The sequence below is a fragment of the Elephas maximus genome, chromosome 3 (assembly GCF_024166365.1).
Source record: "Elephas maximus indicus isolate mEleMax1 chromosome 3, mEleMax1 primary haplotype, whole genome shotgun sequence".
In the NCBI taxonomy this organism is placed as follows: Eukaryota; Metazoa; Chordata; class Mammalia; order Proboscidea; family Elephantidae; genus Elephas; species Elephas maximus.
The window spans coordinates 121,787,204-121,803,171 of NC_064821.1; the positions used below are offsets into that span (position 1 = coordinate 121,787,204).

The 15,968-nt window shown below is 38.3% G+C and overlaps 1 protein-coding gene across 2 annotated transcripts in view; it reads right to left on the bottom strand.

Moving 5' to 3' along the window:
• The window catches only part of ERICH3 (glutamate rich 3), a 160,703-nt gene that overhangs the window by 2,528 nt on the left and 142,207 nt on the right, over window positions 1-15,968 (bottom strand). For both annotated transcript variants that reach the window (XM_049879583.1, XM_049879582.1), the window contains 2 exons: window positions 7,471-7,596; window positions 536-2,952 (listed from right to left, as the gene is read on the bottom strand). In XM_049879583.1, coding sequence (XP_049735540.1) covers window positions 554-2,952; window positions 7,471-7,596 — 2,525 coding nt within the window. In that variant the 3' untranslated portion in view covers window positions 536-553. The remainder of the gene's footprint in view (window positions 1-535; window positions 2,953-7,470; window positions 7,597-15,968) is intronic.

Sequence of the window (15,968 nt, forward strand, 5' to 3'; positions counted from 1 at the left end):
TCTTTTCCCTTATGGCACTTGGTCACTCTTCTCTGTATTTCATCTTTGGGGCCCAGTCAGGGAACTTCATGGAATCCCTGGGTGGTGCAGATAGTTACACACTAGGTTACTAACAATATTGGCAGTTCAAATCCACCCAGAGGCTTCCCAGAGGAAAGGCCTGGTGATCGAATTACGAACGGTCACAGCCATGAAAACCCCGTGGAGCGTGCAGTTCTACTCTGACACGCATGGGGTCGCCATAAGTCAGAACAGACTCACAGCAACGGTTTTTGTTTTGTTTTAAGGAAGATATAGTTCTCACTCCTTCAGAGAGCTGTGCTTGCAAAGACCCAGACTGTGACTTAAGAGTTGAAACTGAAATAGAAGTGGGTCCCTGTGAGTCTCCTTGGTCCCACCTCCATCTTACCCAGCCCTCGCCAGCACAGCAGGGAACAGAAGTCTGTGTGTGTCTGTCTGTGAAGTCTGTGTGTACTCAGGGACCCATAAACGTGCCAACCAGCACGAAAGTGATCAGATCAAACTTAAAACTCACCGTCTGTCATGAAGTCTCTTAGACCTTCGCGTGGTTCCGGGAAACATTTGCATTCTCACTTTCTCTTTGCACCGTACGCTCTTGCTTCTCTTGGGTTTCAGTGAAGTCAGGCTTCACAGGAAGCTTTTCTACAGCCTGTAGACTCTCTCTGTTCAGCTCTGACTCTGTCTCCTTTGATAATCTGAATGCCCCAGGTGCTCCCGACTCCAGACCCCCATCACTGCTCCCAGTCCCCGCCTCCTCTCCCACTGATCTCGCTCGTGGTGTGCTTTCCTCTTCCCCTCCGTCTTGATCACGTCCTAGCTGTGGACATCCCCCGTCCAGATCAGAAAGTTCTAGCAGAGCTCCCAGCCCAACCTCTGGTGTTGATGCCATTGTCACCTCCTCCACCGCTGCCACCTCCTCACTGCTTAGCCCTATTTCCTCTACCGCTACTGTCTCTGCAGCAGCTGTTTTTCCTACTAATTCATCCACTTTGTGCCAAGTTTCCACCCCAGCACCATCTGGAAAGGAAGAGGCTTTATTTACTGTTTTCCCCTCAGCTCTTTTCGTATCTGTCAACTCCTCCCTCTTCTCTGTGACCATTTCTGCCATTTCTCCTTCCTTCAGGTCTTCCTCAGCAACAACGGCTCCTTCTCCCAAGCTCCCATCACCCTCTGTGTTCCTGTCCTTCAACACTCTTCTCCCCAGACTGCACTCTTGCTCCTCCTCCTCCATGTCGTCACCCATTGCTTCCTTGAACTTCTCTACCATCATGGAGTCTCCTTCAGGAACATCTCCTTGGGTCATGGTCATGTCCCCCACTCCTTCTCGCTCCTGTAAAGGCCCTTCTTTATCCCTCCCCTCCAAGCCTGCAAAGCAACCTTGATCTTTTGCTGCATACTCCTCAGCTTCACCTGTGCTTGTGACCATCACCTCAGGTGCCTGCACCTTTCCTGCCAGCTCACTTTTAGGCGCTCCTAATACATCCTCTCCATCATATTGCGGCCCCTCGTCCTTCTCTGCAGGCACCACATTCTCCTTGTGAACCAGTTCTGCTCTGCTTTTGTGCTCTGTGTCTCTGGTTTCTGTTAGTTTTTCCCCGCCTCCTTCTTCCCTCAGAGTTATGTTTTCCAGTGACTTTTCAAATCCAGGTACTGCTTCAAACACGGCTAATCCTCTGGCTTCTAGTGAATCTTCTCTTTGCAGCCCTGAATCTTCAGTCAATTCAGATTCCTCCATGGGTGCTTCATCCTTAGCATCAGATGCCATTTCCTCTGTGGGGGCTTTTGTCTCTTCCTCAGATCTGTTTTCTTTCATGATTTCCCCCTCTTCCTCTTTAAATTTTTCCTCTTTAAATTCTTTGCCTTCTTCTAGAGCATTTTCATGCTTAAGTTCATTTGTCCTTTTCACCTCTTCTCCCTCAGATTCAGTTTCCCTCAGATGTGTTTTTGGGCTCTCAGCTTTCTTCCTCTCTCTTGCTGCATCTAATTCCTCAGATAACATTTCTTGCCTATCATCTTCCCTATTAGATTCTACCTTAGCCACGATGTTCTCCCTTTCCTCATCTTCCTTACTTTCCTTCCTTCCTTCTTCAGGGCTGTCCTCCCAACCCATCTGGTTTACCTCTGCCTTCTCAGAGATTGAGGGGCTCAAGGGTGTTTCCATTCCCATAATTTCCTTCCACTCTTTGGCTAGGTCCTCTCCCTCAAGTATTGCTTCTTCTGGACCATCCTCTCTCTTGGATGCTGCTTCTTCCACAGGTCCTATGTTCTCTAGGTCTGTGGATAATTCTTCTTCATTTTCTTCCTCATCTGGCTTCTCAGGCCCTGCCTCACTCACAACAGCCCCTTTCTCAGCCTCTTCCTTCACTGGAGGCGATGCTGTGTCTCTCAGGGCTGCTAGCTCCTCAACATACTTTAAGTCCAGAGCTGCTGCCTTGCTTCCAAGTGCTGACTTCTCTGAACCGTTTTCCACTTTAGAAACTACCTCATCTGTCTCAAGAACTCTTTGCATCAAGCCTTGCTCTTTAGGAGCCCCATCCTCGTTCAGACTTGCAGAGTCTCCTGCTGCTTCTTTTCCCATGGAGTTTAACCCTTCTTCACCCAGATTTCTGTCCCCTTCTTCTGCTGCTGCCCCTGCCCCACTCACAATGTCCTGAGGGACCTCTCTTTCCACAGTAAACTGTTCTTCTGCTAATGCTGGCTGTGCTGCTGTTGTCTTCCACTCCCCAAAGGGAACCTCATTAACCCCAAATTTCCCCCACAATGTTGCCTCCCCTTCTCGTTCTATCATGTCAGCATCCCTGGGTTGGGGAATTTCATCTTCCTCAATTGCTTCTTTCTTCTCCAGCATATACATTTCTGGTGCAACTTGCTTGGATTCCTTGTTTGAGTTGAGTACTGTTATTTTCTCCACCACTAAATCCCCATTTGGTGCTATAAACATAAGGTTAGAAAACAAAGTTACTTTAATCAAAGTGGACAAGGAGGGAGAGATTTATATATAATGTATAATATTTGTATATAAGAGACATAGTTATATGTAATATCAAGGGGCAGTTGATAGTATATATATATAAAACATTTCTTTGATTCTATGCCATCTCTGTAGTGTGCACCATTATTTAGTAATGTCTTTTTATGATGAAAAGAAATGCTATCAAATTTAACAGACACATTGATATGAAAGGAAAGTTGAACATCGGAAATGTTGAGAAGCAAAAGAAAGTCTTAGCATCAATAGAATGTTACACGTTCACACTCACAGCTAAACACACATGTGCATAGGCACACCAACTACTTTCCTTTGAAATATTAAGACTTGTAGAAAAATTACACAATAAGAAAAATAGTGACTATTACATCTTTTTAAAAATAATTATTCCATATAATAAATCTGTCCTCTGCTTACATTTCTTGTACTTATGGGGCATTTAGCAACACAACCATAATAGAGTGTGAGTTGATCGTTATGCCATACATTATGACCATATTTTACAGCTATTATATCTAGATTCAAGGAGCCCTGGTGGCTCAGTGGTTAGAAGTTCAGCTGCTAACAGAAAGGTCGGTGGTTCGAAACCACCATCCACTCCTGGGAGAAAGATGTGACAGTCTGCTTCTGTAAAGATTACAGCCTTGGAAACCCAATGGGGTCGTTCTACTTTGTCCTACAGGGTCGCTATGAGTTAGAATCAACCTAACGACAATGATTTTTTTTTTTTTTTTTAATCTAGACTTAGTCATCAAATAATGTTGTAGCTCAACGTACGAAATTTTCCTAAAGACATCCATTTGTATTACAGGTCAGGATACCTCCCGTCTACGTTCAGAAACTAATTTGCCTTTGGCAAAACAAGATCACAGAGCAAGACAGGACTTTGTAGTCTGGGACAATTTTCAACATAAATTACCTTCTTGATGTAGTTCATAAGTTCTCATCCAGAATTCCCTGGCGAATAAGAGTGTACTAGCTATAACACTTAAATAACTATAAATTCAATATGTCTTTTAAAAGGCTTCAAATGTATTTCTTCTTATTTAACAAAGACATGTACTTTTGTTGGAAGGATCAAAATAAGTAAATGCATGTCCTAGCAAACACCCAGGGCATTTTAATTTTCCAACTGCAGAATAATATCGAGGAAGATAGATCTTCCAAAATGGTCACCTTAATATTTCCTATTAATCTGATCTTCTCTTATAAAAGACTCTGGATAAAAACCCAGAAATGACCGTACTAGGATGTCAACCTCCAGATTATATAAATTTATGAAACAGGCAAATATGTCTTCCTCATTTTTTTTAACTTGCTTGTCTTCTTGGCTAGCTTGCTTACCCCTAACCCCATCACCAACAATCTGTCAGAAAATTAAAGCCCTGACATTACTACTTTCTTCTCCACTCTTATACCCATCCAGGACTGTCTTACCACTCCATCACTTCTCTTAACAGAAAACATGCCTATAATTCGTTATTCCCTGAGTCTCTTTCCCGCTACTATGATAAACCATTTCTAGGTAAAGCAATAATAGCTGATATCACATCTCTCTTAAAACAGTGCATCTGGACTGAAGGCTTTGACGTTTTCTTTCAAAGGAGTAAAATACAAATTTCAGGCCGATCAATGAGCTGAAGCTAACTTTTATAGATGGTCTTCAGCATACCACACCAGCTATTAACTAAATGGTACACAGAAGCTCCCAAAGGGAGATGTAGAAAGAAGCAAATGCTTGTTCACAGAAGATGTAGTCAAATAAACTCAAAATAAAAATAATATAGTCAATTCACCTGACAGAATGTAGCACATTTTATTTCATTAGAGATTATTACTGGATTTAAATCGAAACAATGAGGAAACAACAACGTGTGTCAAATCTCTTAATAGTATATCTATTGTTATGCCAATTCTTTCATGAAAGTGTATGAAAAAGTCAGTTATAAAAAGCATTTAAGTAAAATCCCTTATTTTGCTAGGCTGGCCTCTAAATTTATCAGTTAATTAAAAAACACTTGGGAAAACATGGAATGAAATAGCCTAGACACAATATATGCTGAAATTCTAGGAAAGAAAGTACTAATGGCATCCAGCCAAGCTGCTGTCTGAACGTGCCCACCATAGGGAAGCCATACGTAAGATTCCAGAAGCAAGGGAGGAAGAGGATGTGAAGGCTTTCTAAGAAAAAGAGTAGTATGAAAACATGCCTTATTTATTTATTTATTTATTTTTGACTGTAACCTCATGGGTTCCTGAAAAAATAATATAAATATGAGAGACCAAGCAACATTCACAACAAACAGGGACGACTTGATTTAATGAAATAAGTATGGACTTGGGAGTCTGATCTGGGTGAGAATGCCATCTCTGCCACTTATTAGTTGTATACACTTGGAAATAAAAACCTCTCTAATCCTTCATTTTCTCATCCATAAAATGTGAAGAGTAATGCTTGGCTCACAGAATCCTTGCAAAAGAAAATGATGTGGTCTAGGTAAAATGTTTAGTACGGTGCCTGGCACACGGACAGCCCTAATAACTCTTCTTCCCACACTCTCCTATCACCGCTTACTAATCTATTAGGTTTTCTTGTTTGAACTGGATTTTGTCAATAACAACCAATATGCCTGCATTGCAGGATGGCTGGGAGGTACACTACTATAGCTCCTCGGTTGAATGAGTGCTATTCATGGGGCAGCTGGTACTCCAAGATCTATATGCAACAGTGTGATATTTGTGCCTATATTAATCATTTCTTTTAAAATTACTTAAGTTATGTATCTCTTATTTGGAGAATTGTCACTGCTCTTGAAAATGCAATATGCTATTTTATGGCTAATCATTTAATAAATAAGACTATATATTGGAACCATTGTCTGATGCTTTCTTCTGGGACACATGGGCATATTTGTAGACTCATCCTGCCTGTGTCTGAAATGAATTTGAATATTCTACCATGTAGTGAGCAGCTGCTACATTACAGTAACTGCTGGATGTTTCACACACATTACTGATAATCTTCACAACAACCTATCAAAGTAGATGAGGTTAATGAAATTTGAAAAGATTCAGAAAACTGGGTTATATAGGAATTCATAAGCTATTGAGTAAGCATTTATAAAGCCTTTAGTAAATAGTAGCAGATATTAACATTATTATCCAAGGTGCTGAGCCAGGAAGTGGAAAGACTTGGATTTGAATTCAAATCTGTATAACTCTCATGATCAAGAACTAATGAACCATGTGGAAACTACTGTTGGAAGACAGTTATCCATGGATTCCTTATGTTTCTGCATGTTTTGAGAACAAAGACACTGACTTTTTTTGCTCGAGACAATCTTTTCAAGAATATTTGTATAGTGAATAGCCTTAGAAGATAAAATGTCTCCCTTTATAGCACAGGACAGGTCTGTTTACTATCCAGTACAATAAAATGTTTCCCTTCACAGCAAAGATCAGGCAGGCTTACAGCCCATTATAAAAGGTGTGGTTTCCCTAAGCTCAGGCTGCTCTCCTGTAACTCAGCCCACTGCCTGTGCAAGTGTCACCTGGCTCTCTTCACATTGCCTGTGGGGAATTGGCACTTAGGAAACCAGCATAAATGCAGATACTCTGGTTACTGCTATTTGCCATAAGTAATAAATTCCTTTTTCTCTGACCTAAGAGTCTTGTGTCTTCTGCCAGCATACATGAAACTGTGGCAGGCTAACCTGTGTGCTTGAAAGTAAAGTATAATCTCAGATGCCTCACAGTTCTTGATGACTTTCATTAAAAATTATACATAGGGGTCTTGTGATGAACACACACACACACACACACACACACACTCAAATAAAGCTATTTTTAAAGTTTTCCACTAAGAATGGGAAGATCTGATTTCAAGGGCACAGCAAGTTCGACCAGATACGTATTCATCATGCTCTGTTAAATCACTCTAATTGGTAGTCTTGCAGCTGGAATAGTTATCACCAAGTGTCAGGTCACATGCTGATAGCAATGAATTCTTTCCTAATTAAAAAAAATGAGGGTTTCAGTTGAATCACTGTGAAAGGTGCCTGGGTTCTCAATATCTCCAATGGGTCAGTTAAGGCAGATTTGCTATCCTTCCAACTAACTGGGAGTGGGAGGCAAGCAATGAAATGTGTCATAATACCGATCTGAAAATTTCTACCAGTATTTTATAATCTCAAGTCCTTTACTTTATACATATATATATATATAATTTTTTTTCATCTTAGGCACCAATGTATTCAAAAAAGAAGAGCACTCATATCTAATGTCAACTTTGGAGCTCCTATTCAGGCCTCTCAACTACCTCCTGCCATCCTATTTATTAAAGGAAAGCAGAATAAAAGTGATAGAAGGGGAAACGCGGATAGGAAGATGAAAGATGGAAATGGGTCTGTCTTTTGCACAGGATTCCTGAACGTCTTTCCTAGGTAACGGTGTGGACTTACCTCCATGCGTGTCAATCTCTGGCTTCTTCAAGTGCTTCCCCTGCTCCTCTGAGCTGCTAACATCAGGCTCAGCATCCGAGTGGCTCTGGCAGCCAGGTTCCAAGGATTCAGCTACTATCTGTCTAACTGGTTGGAGATAATAAAATATCACAAGGTATAAAAACAGGTCATGGGAACGTTGAGCTATTTCACATCATTTAAGCAAGTGGAGTTAATTTTAGACCAGATGCTACTTTGGTTTTAAACTCTATTAGAATTAAACAACTCCGCAGCTATGATTACAAAAAGAAAACACAACACACAGGCGATTGTGAAATAAAGAAATCCATGCAAAGAAATGGTTGCATTAAAGTAAACAATCACTCCAAGCACCAGTGACAGATTTGCCAAATGCACATGCAATGAAACGATTGAAAAAGTGGTTTAGTCGCCTTTTCCTTTCTGAAATTTTGTGTTACGTCTTTTATGCCACCAGTCATCACTGCTCTTTTCAATTGCTAAAACTCCCAGAATGGACTATACTACGAACATTTCATCCATTAGTAGATATTGGTGATTTGACCCCAAACTCACTCTCGTGTGGACAGAGCCAAAAAAGCTATTACATAATTTCCATTAATTTGACAGTAAAAACTGTCACAGGAATTCCTGTTATCTCTAGCTGATTACTAGGATAGACCTGAAAATCACAGAGACCTAAGTTCAAGTTCCATATCCCTTACTAACTGTGTCACCTTGGGCAAGTTTTTGGCCTAAGCCTCAGTTTACTCATCTGTCAAAAACATATAATATCTAATCAGTGGTTATTAGGAGGAATAAATGAATTAATATATGCAAAGTGTGATTATTAGCAAGTGTCTAAGCACTTAATCAGTGATGATAATGATAAGAATAACAATTTCTGTTTTAAGCATAGTCACCCAATCTGCTATGATTCTAGGCAAAATTGTAAGGCCAATTAAGTTTGTCTTTAGTTTCTGCCACTTCCCTGTCTACATCCCTTGCCTGTAACCTGATGCGCTATCTTCCTAAATCATACAGCATCTACCATCATGCCACTTTCTGGTTAACAAAAGCTTACTTAAGCAACACTACACCTAGATCTCTCTTTCTGGGTAAGAACATCATATCTCTAAAATACCCTTTTATTTCTTTCCTTGCCCTGTAGACACTTCATTTTGGCACTCTGTTAAAAAGAAAAACCCAAGAATAAAACCAGTCTTGCTAAGGTATGAATAAAAAGGCTGAGTGTGTTAACTAACCAACCCCAAAAAACCAAACCCATTGCTGTCAAACAGACTGATTCATAGTGATCCCATAGGATTTCCCAGGCTGTAAATCTCTACAGAAGCAGACTGCCACAGCTTTCTCCCAAAGAGCCACTGGTGGTTTCGAACTACCAATGTTTCAGTTAGCAGTTAAGCGCTTTAACCACTCCACCACCAGGGCTCCAGCAGTTACCTTCATTTAAAAAGAGAAGCTGATTAACCTGGTGAGAACCAATGACAGAATTTTAGTGGAGAAATTTTTTCAAAGGGCAGCCCTAGGGTCACTATTATAGTTACCAAGCTAAAGACCAGCCTGACCTATAACTGGGTAATTAATCAGAGTGGTCTCAAATTTTATTATTCAGCATAAGCATAGGCAGGGACAGATGCTCAGAAGGCAGTTTTCCAGACCATACTCCCAGGTATTCTGATTCAGTAGGTCTAGTGATTGATTAAACTCTGGGCTATTAACTGAAAGATTGGCAATTCAAACCCACCAGCTGCTCCATGGGAGAAAGATGTGGCAGCCTGCTTCCTTAAAAAGTTACAGCCTTGGAAACCCTATAGGACAGTTCTACTCTTTCCTACAGGGTCGCTATGAGTTGGAATTGACTTGACAGCAATGGGTTTGGGTTTTGGCTTTTATGTTAAGACCCAGGTATACCCTTATTCTGATACAGCTGATCCAAAGACTGTATTTTGAGAAATATGAAAATATATTGTGGCCTCCTGCTCAACCTAAGTTTGTTACTTACTGGTCCCTCTGTGTTTGGGAACAGGTAGTGGAATATCTGCCTCATGTGGCTTTGGGAAAAAAAAAATGATGACAACGGTATTAATCTTAAGAAGACAAACAAGGAAATGAGGAAGAGGAGCATCACAAAGCTCAAATGTATTTTCTTTAAAAAAAAAAAAAATTGACCATCAATTTACCTTAATTCATTCAATATACCAAATAAGATAGTTTTTACACTAATAAAATTTAGAGATGACATCAACTCACAACAACTAGATAATAGGTTTGTTATCAAGCCAACTACATTATAAACATAGTTTATATAAGTTAAATACCATCTTACTCACTACAATGGTGTTCACGGTGTATAACTAGAGTTTAAACAAGCAGAGTAGCAGATTTTGTATATAAATCTGCTTGGCTGACTGAAACCCCAAGGAACGGGGAGGAGAAGAAGTCTGATTTAGTAGCAAGTACATGAAGCTTCTTCCAAGACAGATTTGTTCTTCTCCTGGCAGTCCATGGCATGTTCAATATTCTTCACCAACACCATAATTCAAAGGCATCAATTCTTACAAACAAATCTGTCTTGGAAGAAGTACAGCCAGAATACTCCTTAGAAGCCAGGATGGTGAGACTCTGTCTCACATACTTTGGACGTGTTATCAGGAGGAACCAGTCCCTGGAGAAGGACATCATGCTGGGTAAAGCAGAGGGTCAGGAAAAGAGAGGAAGACCCTCAACGAGGTGGATTGACACAGTGGCTACAACGATGGGCTCAAGCATAGCAACTATTTTGAGGATGGCACAGAATCAGGCAATGTTTTGTTTTATTGTACACAGGGTCACTGAGTCAGAACTGACACAACGGTACCTAATGACAATAACAACACGTGAAGCTTTGTTTCATCAGTGCTAACAAGGCACCTAGTTTTTTTCAAGTAGTCCACAAGCTATAAGGAAATACGGTTTACAATAATTAATAACAATAATAAGCAATAATTAAAATAAATAATTAGCAGCTATAGAGCCAAAAGACTAGTCTAAGAAGCCAAATGGGACTAGCATAATCTGAAAATTACTACTCACTCAGAACCAGTAGTGAAGCTTGTAGTCTCTCTGTCTCAGAACTATGATCACCACTTGCTCATGTCTGCTGGCTTGCTCCTGGAAGTTTAGACTTTGGAAGTGGATGAGAACCCGTATAATTAAGCCTTGCCTGTTCCGATTGAGCAAGAAGAGGATTCTGGCCTAAGCATCAAGAACTTACTGGACGTCAAACCAAAAACTTCACTTGGTCATTTTTTCTCAGATGTTCTTTTGAAACTGAAACTTAAAAGCAAGGACTTGGCAGGTGTCTAACCTTGTTTTCCACCCATAGTAAAAGAGGACTGTGCATGCGGAATCTCTCGTAACAGCAATGTGACACGTCACTTTGTATCCTCTACCCATGTAGCCCTCATCCCCTTGGGCTCCTCTCCTTTACTGCTCCATAAAGGTGACCGTTAAAGGCAAAGGTAGTTGTCAGTTCTCACAGCATTAGGAACAAAATGATCATACAGGGAATTTCTTAGAAAAACACCTTTCTGCTTAGATAATATAGGATACTTTGAATATTTTTTTAAATACCAAAATAATCTTGTAATACAATGTTAAAATAAAGCCTTAAAAATATTATATTTTTCCTGATTATGAAAAAATACATATCTATTGCCTAAAGCTCAAAAAATGAAACAAAAAATACTCATAGTTTCACTATTAAGAACAATAAATTATCATTCTGGTAGATTGCTAAGTACACTTTATTCTTACTGTCTATACCACTTTCTATCCCCACATTATTCATTTAGCAGTAACATGTGACTATTTCCCCATATCATTAAATAAAAAAAAAATCTCCAATAACTGCACAGAATTCGTAATACAATTGTATTAAAATTTGACCAATTGGCTCTGGTTGAACAGTGAGTTATTTCCATTCTTTTGTGGTTATAAAACTATTTTATATACCATTTACAATCATTTTTGCACATATTTCTGACTATTCCCTTATGATAAATTCTTGGAATTGTAATTGGTGGGTGAAAAAGCATGAACTCTTTAGAAGCTTTTGATACATATTTATAAATGTTTGTCAAAAAAAGAGGTACCAACGGACATTTTTACCTACAATGATGACAGGTCTAATTTCCCTGCACTATCGTCAAAAATGTCACTAAACCAAACCAGTCGCTGTAGAGTCAGTTCTGACTCATGGAGACCCCACATATTACAGAGTAGAACTGCTCCACAGGGTTTTCTTGGGTGTGATCTTTATGGAAGCAGATCGCCAGTCCTTTGGGGTGGATTCAAACCACATAACCTTCAGGTTAGTAGCTGCACAAAAACTGTTTGTACCACTCAGGGACAGCCAAAACTTTCATCAATTCTTTTGGTATTTGATAACTTGGAGATTGAAAATTGGTGACAAAGATACAGTTTTAAATATTAATAAGTAAGCTTTCCTTTTGTGAATTTCATGCTTTAAACTGTACATTCTTCTATCATGGTGTTTGTCTTTGTTTTTTTTTTTTCCTTTGTAAGCACTCTTTATGGATTATACATATCAACATTTTAGCCCAAAGAATTATTTAAATTTCTGATTTTCCCCCCTTTGGCATGGTTTAATTTTATTTTCTGAATAATTTTTAGTTTTACTACATTGTGATCACAGAACATGGATTGAAAACTTTCTACTTGTGCTGCTGGAGAAGAAGAAACATAGAAAACGATAATTATCTGATAAATCAGTCTTTTGAGTTATATTAATCACTTTCTCTATATTCTTCTTTATTATGCAAAGGGCTTATGGATGTGTGTCCAAGCATCCCAGAACTATTTTTTTTCAAATTTTCTAGCATTTCCAACAGTTTTTGCTTTATATAATTCAGCGATATGGTATTTACTCGATAAATATTCAGAATTTTTATGTATTTGCTCTTGGTTTTAACTCTCATGAAAAGAGAAAGAATCCTCTTTTGCATCATTTAACATTTTAGCTTTGAGATCTACATTGCCTAATATTAACGTCATAACTCTTCTTTCTTTTTTCTTGCATTTATGTATTGCTTTTATCCATTTTTTTCTTTCCCTGGCTGGCCTGACTCACGGGCAGCATATAATTTGATCTTTTTGTCCTTTCATGTGATTTTTTTTTTCTTTTTCTCCTTAGGTATTTGAAAGACGTATATATTGTCGGTAATGAGGTGTGGTTAATTATAAATTAAAAAAAAAAACTAAATTTCTCTCATATCAGTGTTAAGAATTATATCCTTTCCCGGTATAAGAGGGAATTATTAATGCTTGCTTCTTCTCATTTTTCACTTTCCCTTTTCCTAGTTCTTAATGATGAAATATATTTATGTTTCTTCTCTTTTGATGATAGGTAATTATTAGCATTGGTTTATATAGATAATTCACACCTATAAAAGTATTTTAATGGTGGTTCTATACTTACTTGTAAAGACCTTTTATACCACAGCTTCCTGTACCTTTAAATTTTATTCTATTTTCCCTTACTTCTTCTATGAAGGAAATGCTTATCCAATTTTGCTTTTTTTTTTTTTTTCTAAAAAGTATACATAAGCAATATGCTTTTGTAGACTTGGAATATCCGAGAATGTTTTACTTTTCATTAATCTCTAAACAATTTCTTTCCTGGGAGAGAGAATCAGTATAGTACAATGGCCAAGAACAGAAGCTGGATTTAAATCCTGGATCCAACACTTGGCAGCTGGGCGGCTTTGGGGAAATCACCTAAACTCTTGATGTCTCAGTTCACACATTTACAAAATGGCCATAATACTAATAGTATCTATGTTACAGGATTATTATGAAAATAAACAAGTTAATACACGCAATATGATTAAAAAGGCACCTGACACTTATATTCATGAAATAAATATTAGCCACTATTACTAGAGAATTTTAGGTCCTGTTAATTTTCTCTTAAAACTCTGTAAATAGTTTTCCATTTTCTTCTAATACTTCTGGGGAGAACTCTGAGAATAAGCTCCTTTCTTTTCTTTTTTTAATCCTAGACGCTTTTGGGATTAAAAAAAAGAAAAGAAAAATCATTGCTTTCAAGTAGATTCTGACCCATAGAAACCCTAGAGGAAAGAGTAGAACTGCCCCATAGGGTTTCCAAGGAATGGCTGCTGGATTTGAACTGCTGACCTTTTTGTTAGCGTCTGTATCACTGTACCACTGCTTTCACCTTGATATGTCTAGATGTAAGTTGCTTCTGCATTCTTCAGATTTATGTCATTCTTCCTTGAGGGAGATTTTCTTTCTATATGTTTCTGGTTATTTCTTTCTGTTCTATTTTTTTTCTGGTTGCTTCCTCATGAGCATACATTTTCAGTATGTCATGCCTATAAATCACTTCTCTTCTTGTAAACACAGGGAAGCCAAACTCAATGTAATTAAATGAGCTTTTCAAGATTAGGCTGCAATTTATGGATTTAATTTTCTTCTGTATTAAGTCTGCTTCAAACTGCTTTAGCATTTGAAAATTGTGTTAGTGCATTACGGTCTTATATATTCTTTTCTTACCTGCTCATAAAGTTCCCTTATACTTTTTTCTTTGTTAACAATCAATTTTCTTCTCATTTTGTCAGATCATACTTCTTGTGGTATTTCAAAGTCCATGTTTTCTTAAGTTAAGAACTTAACTCAGGCTATTTAAATTTTGCTTCTGATTTGCATTAAAAAATACTGTTAAAATGTATGCCCTATTGTCTTTTTTTTCTCCCACCATGTTAAAGAATTTTTTTCATGGGGTCCATATTGGTGTTTTGGCACAGGATCAGGCAACATTTTGCTCTGTTAAACATAAGGTAGCTTATGAGTTGGAGCCTACTCAAAAGTACCTAGCAACAACAATAATATTAATGTTTAGGAGTCCCTGGGTAATACAAATATTTAAGATGCTCAGCTGCTACCTGAAAGGTTGGAGGTTCAAATCCACCCAGGGAGCCTTGGAAGAAAGACCTGGTGATCTACTTCTGAAAAATCAGCCACTGAAAACCCTGTGGAGAACAGTTCTACTCTGACACACATGGGGTCTCTATGAGTTGGAATTGAGTCAATGGCAATTGTCATTTTTATATTGATGTTTATATAAAAATGAGAATTGTTAGTTTTGTGTTTTTCTTAAAAAAAACTGGTTATCTTCCTTTTGAATGCTCTCAAATTCCAACTATATGCAGAGCTTCCTGGTAGACATTAAGTTACCAATTCCAATTCAGTGATCTAAAGAGCTGGAGAGCAAAGAAAAAGAAGGTAGGGCTTAGAACACTCCTAGCAGAAATGTAATTTTGTGTTGCTTCCCTGTGGTTGCAGAAGCTTCTAGGTTTGGTCAAACCCTCACTCTTGGCACTGCCACCTTCTTTGTCTGGGGAGAGTCTCTACTAGTTCAGGGGAAAGTCCTTGTACTAGCACAGCTGACTTTCTGTTTGGTGTTGCTGCCCAAGGTTTCCCTGACCATTGGCAATGGAGTCAAACCTGATTCATGGTGACCTGATATGCGTCAGAGTAGAACTGTGTTCCGTAAGGTTTTCAACGGCTAATTTTTCAGAATTAGATCATGAGGCCTTTCTTCTAGGCATGCCTGGGTGGGCTTGAACCTCTAATCTTTCAGTAAGTAGCTGAGAGCATTAATCATTTGCACAACCCAGGGATTCCTGAACAATTAAAGGGATGTCAAACAGGCCTTCATGCTGCTTCTCAACAGCTTCTTCCTGTGTCCAGCTTCTACTTTCTAATCATAAGGTCTAGGATTACCTCTTTTTTAATTTCTACAAGGCAATTCCTTTTACTCATAGAAAGAAACTCAAGATAACTCCTTATCTATTTCTCTCAAATGTTCCTATGTAGCAAATTTCCTGAATTTTGTGCCATCTGGATGATACCCTCCCTAGATTCAAGACCAAATTTTAACATGTATTTTTATATTTCCCCATGTCAAATAAGACAGGGAAAGGGGCATCAGTTATCTGAGCTCATACCACCAATTTAACTAAGATTTCACAGAATTTATCAGATTAACATTTTCTTTAAAAATTGATTTATAGCCTTCATATCACTTGAGGCTACTTTAATGGAGAAACTTAAAAACTAACTATAAAAATTTAAATGTTTTTGGGTAAACAAATCAAATCACTAAATCTTAAATTTTAGGCCATCATAAGTGCGATATAAAAGTTGACTCTGATACCTACTAATCAAGATGCATGTGGAATTACAAGTCATAAATATTTACAAAATTTAAAAAAGATATTTTTCCAATCAGTTTTGAAGCTCTGTTTTTAACATGGTTTAAATGGGTAATTTGGAAACTTTCAGAGATTCTTTAACATAAGCCTTTATTTTAAGAAAAAAGGTTGAGAATGATAATGATGAAAGTAGTAATTTTGCAGGCTAGACACAATTTCATGGTAACATTTCTTTTTTAC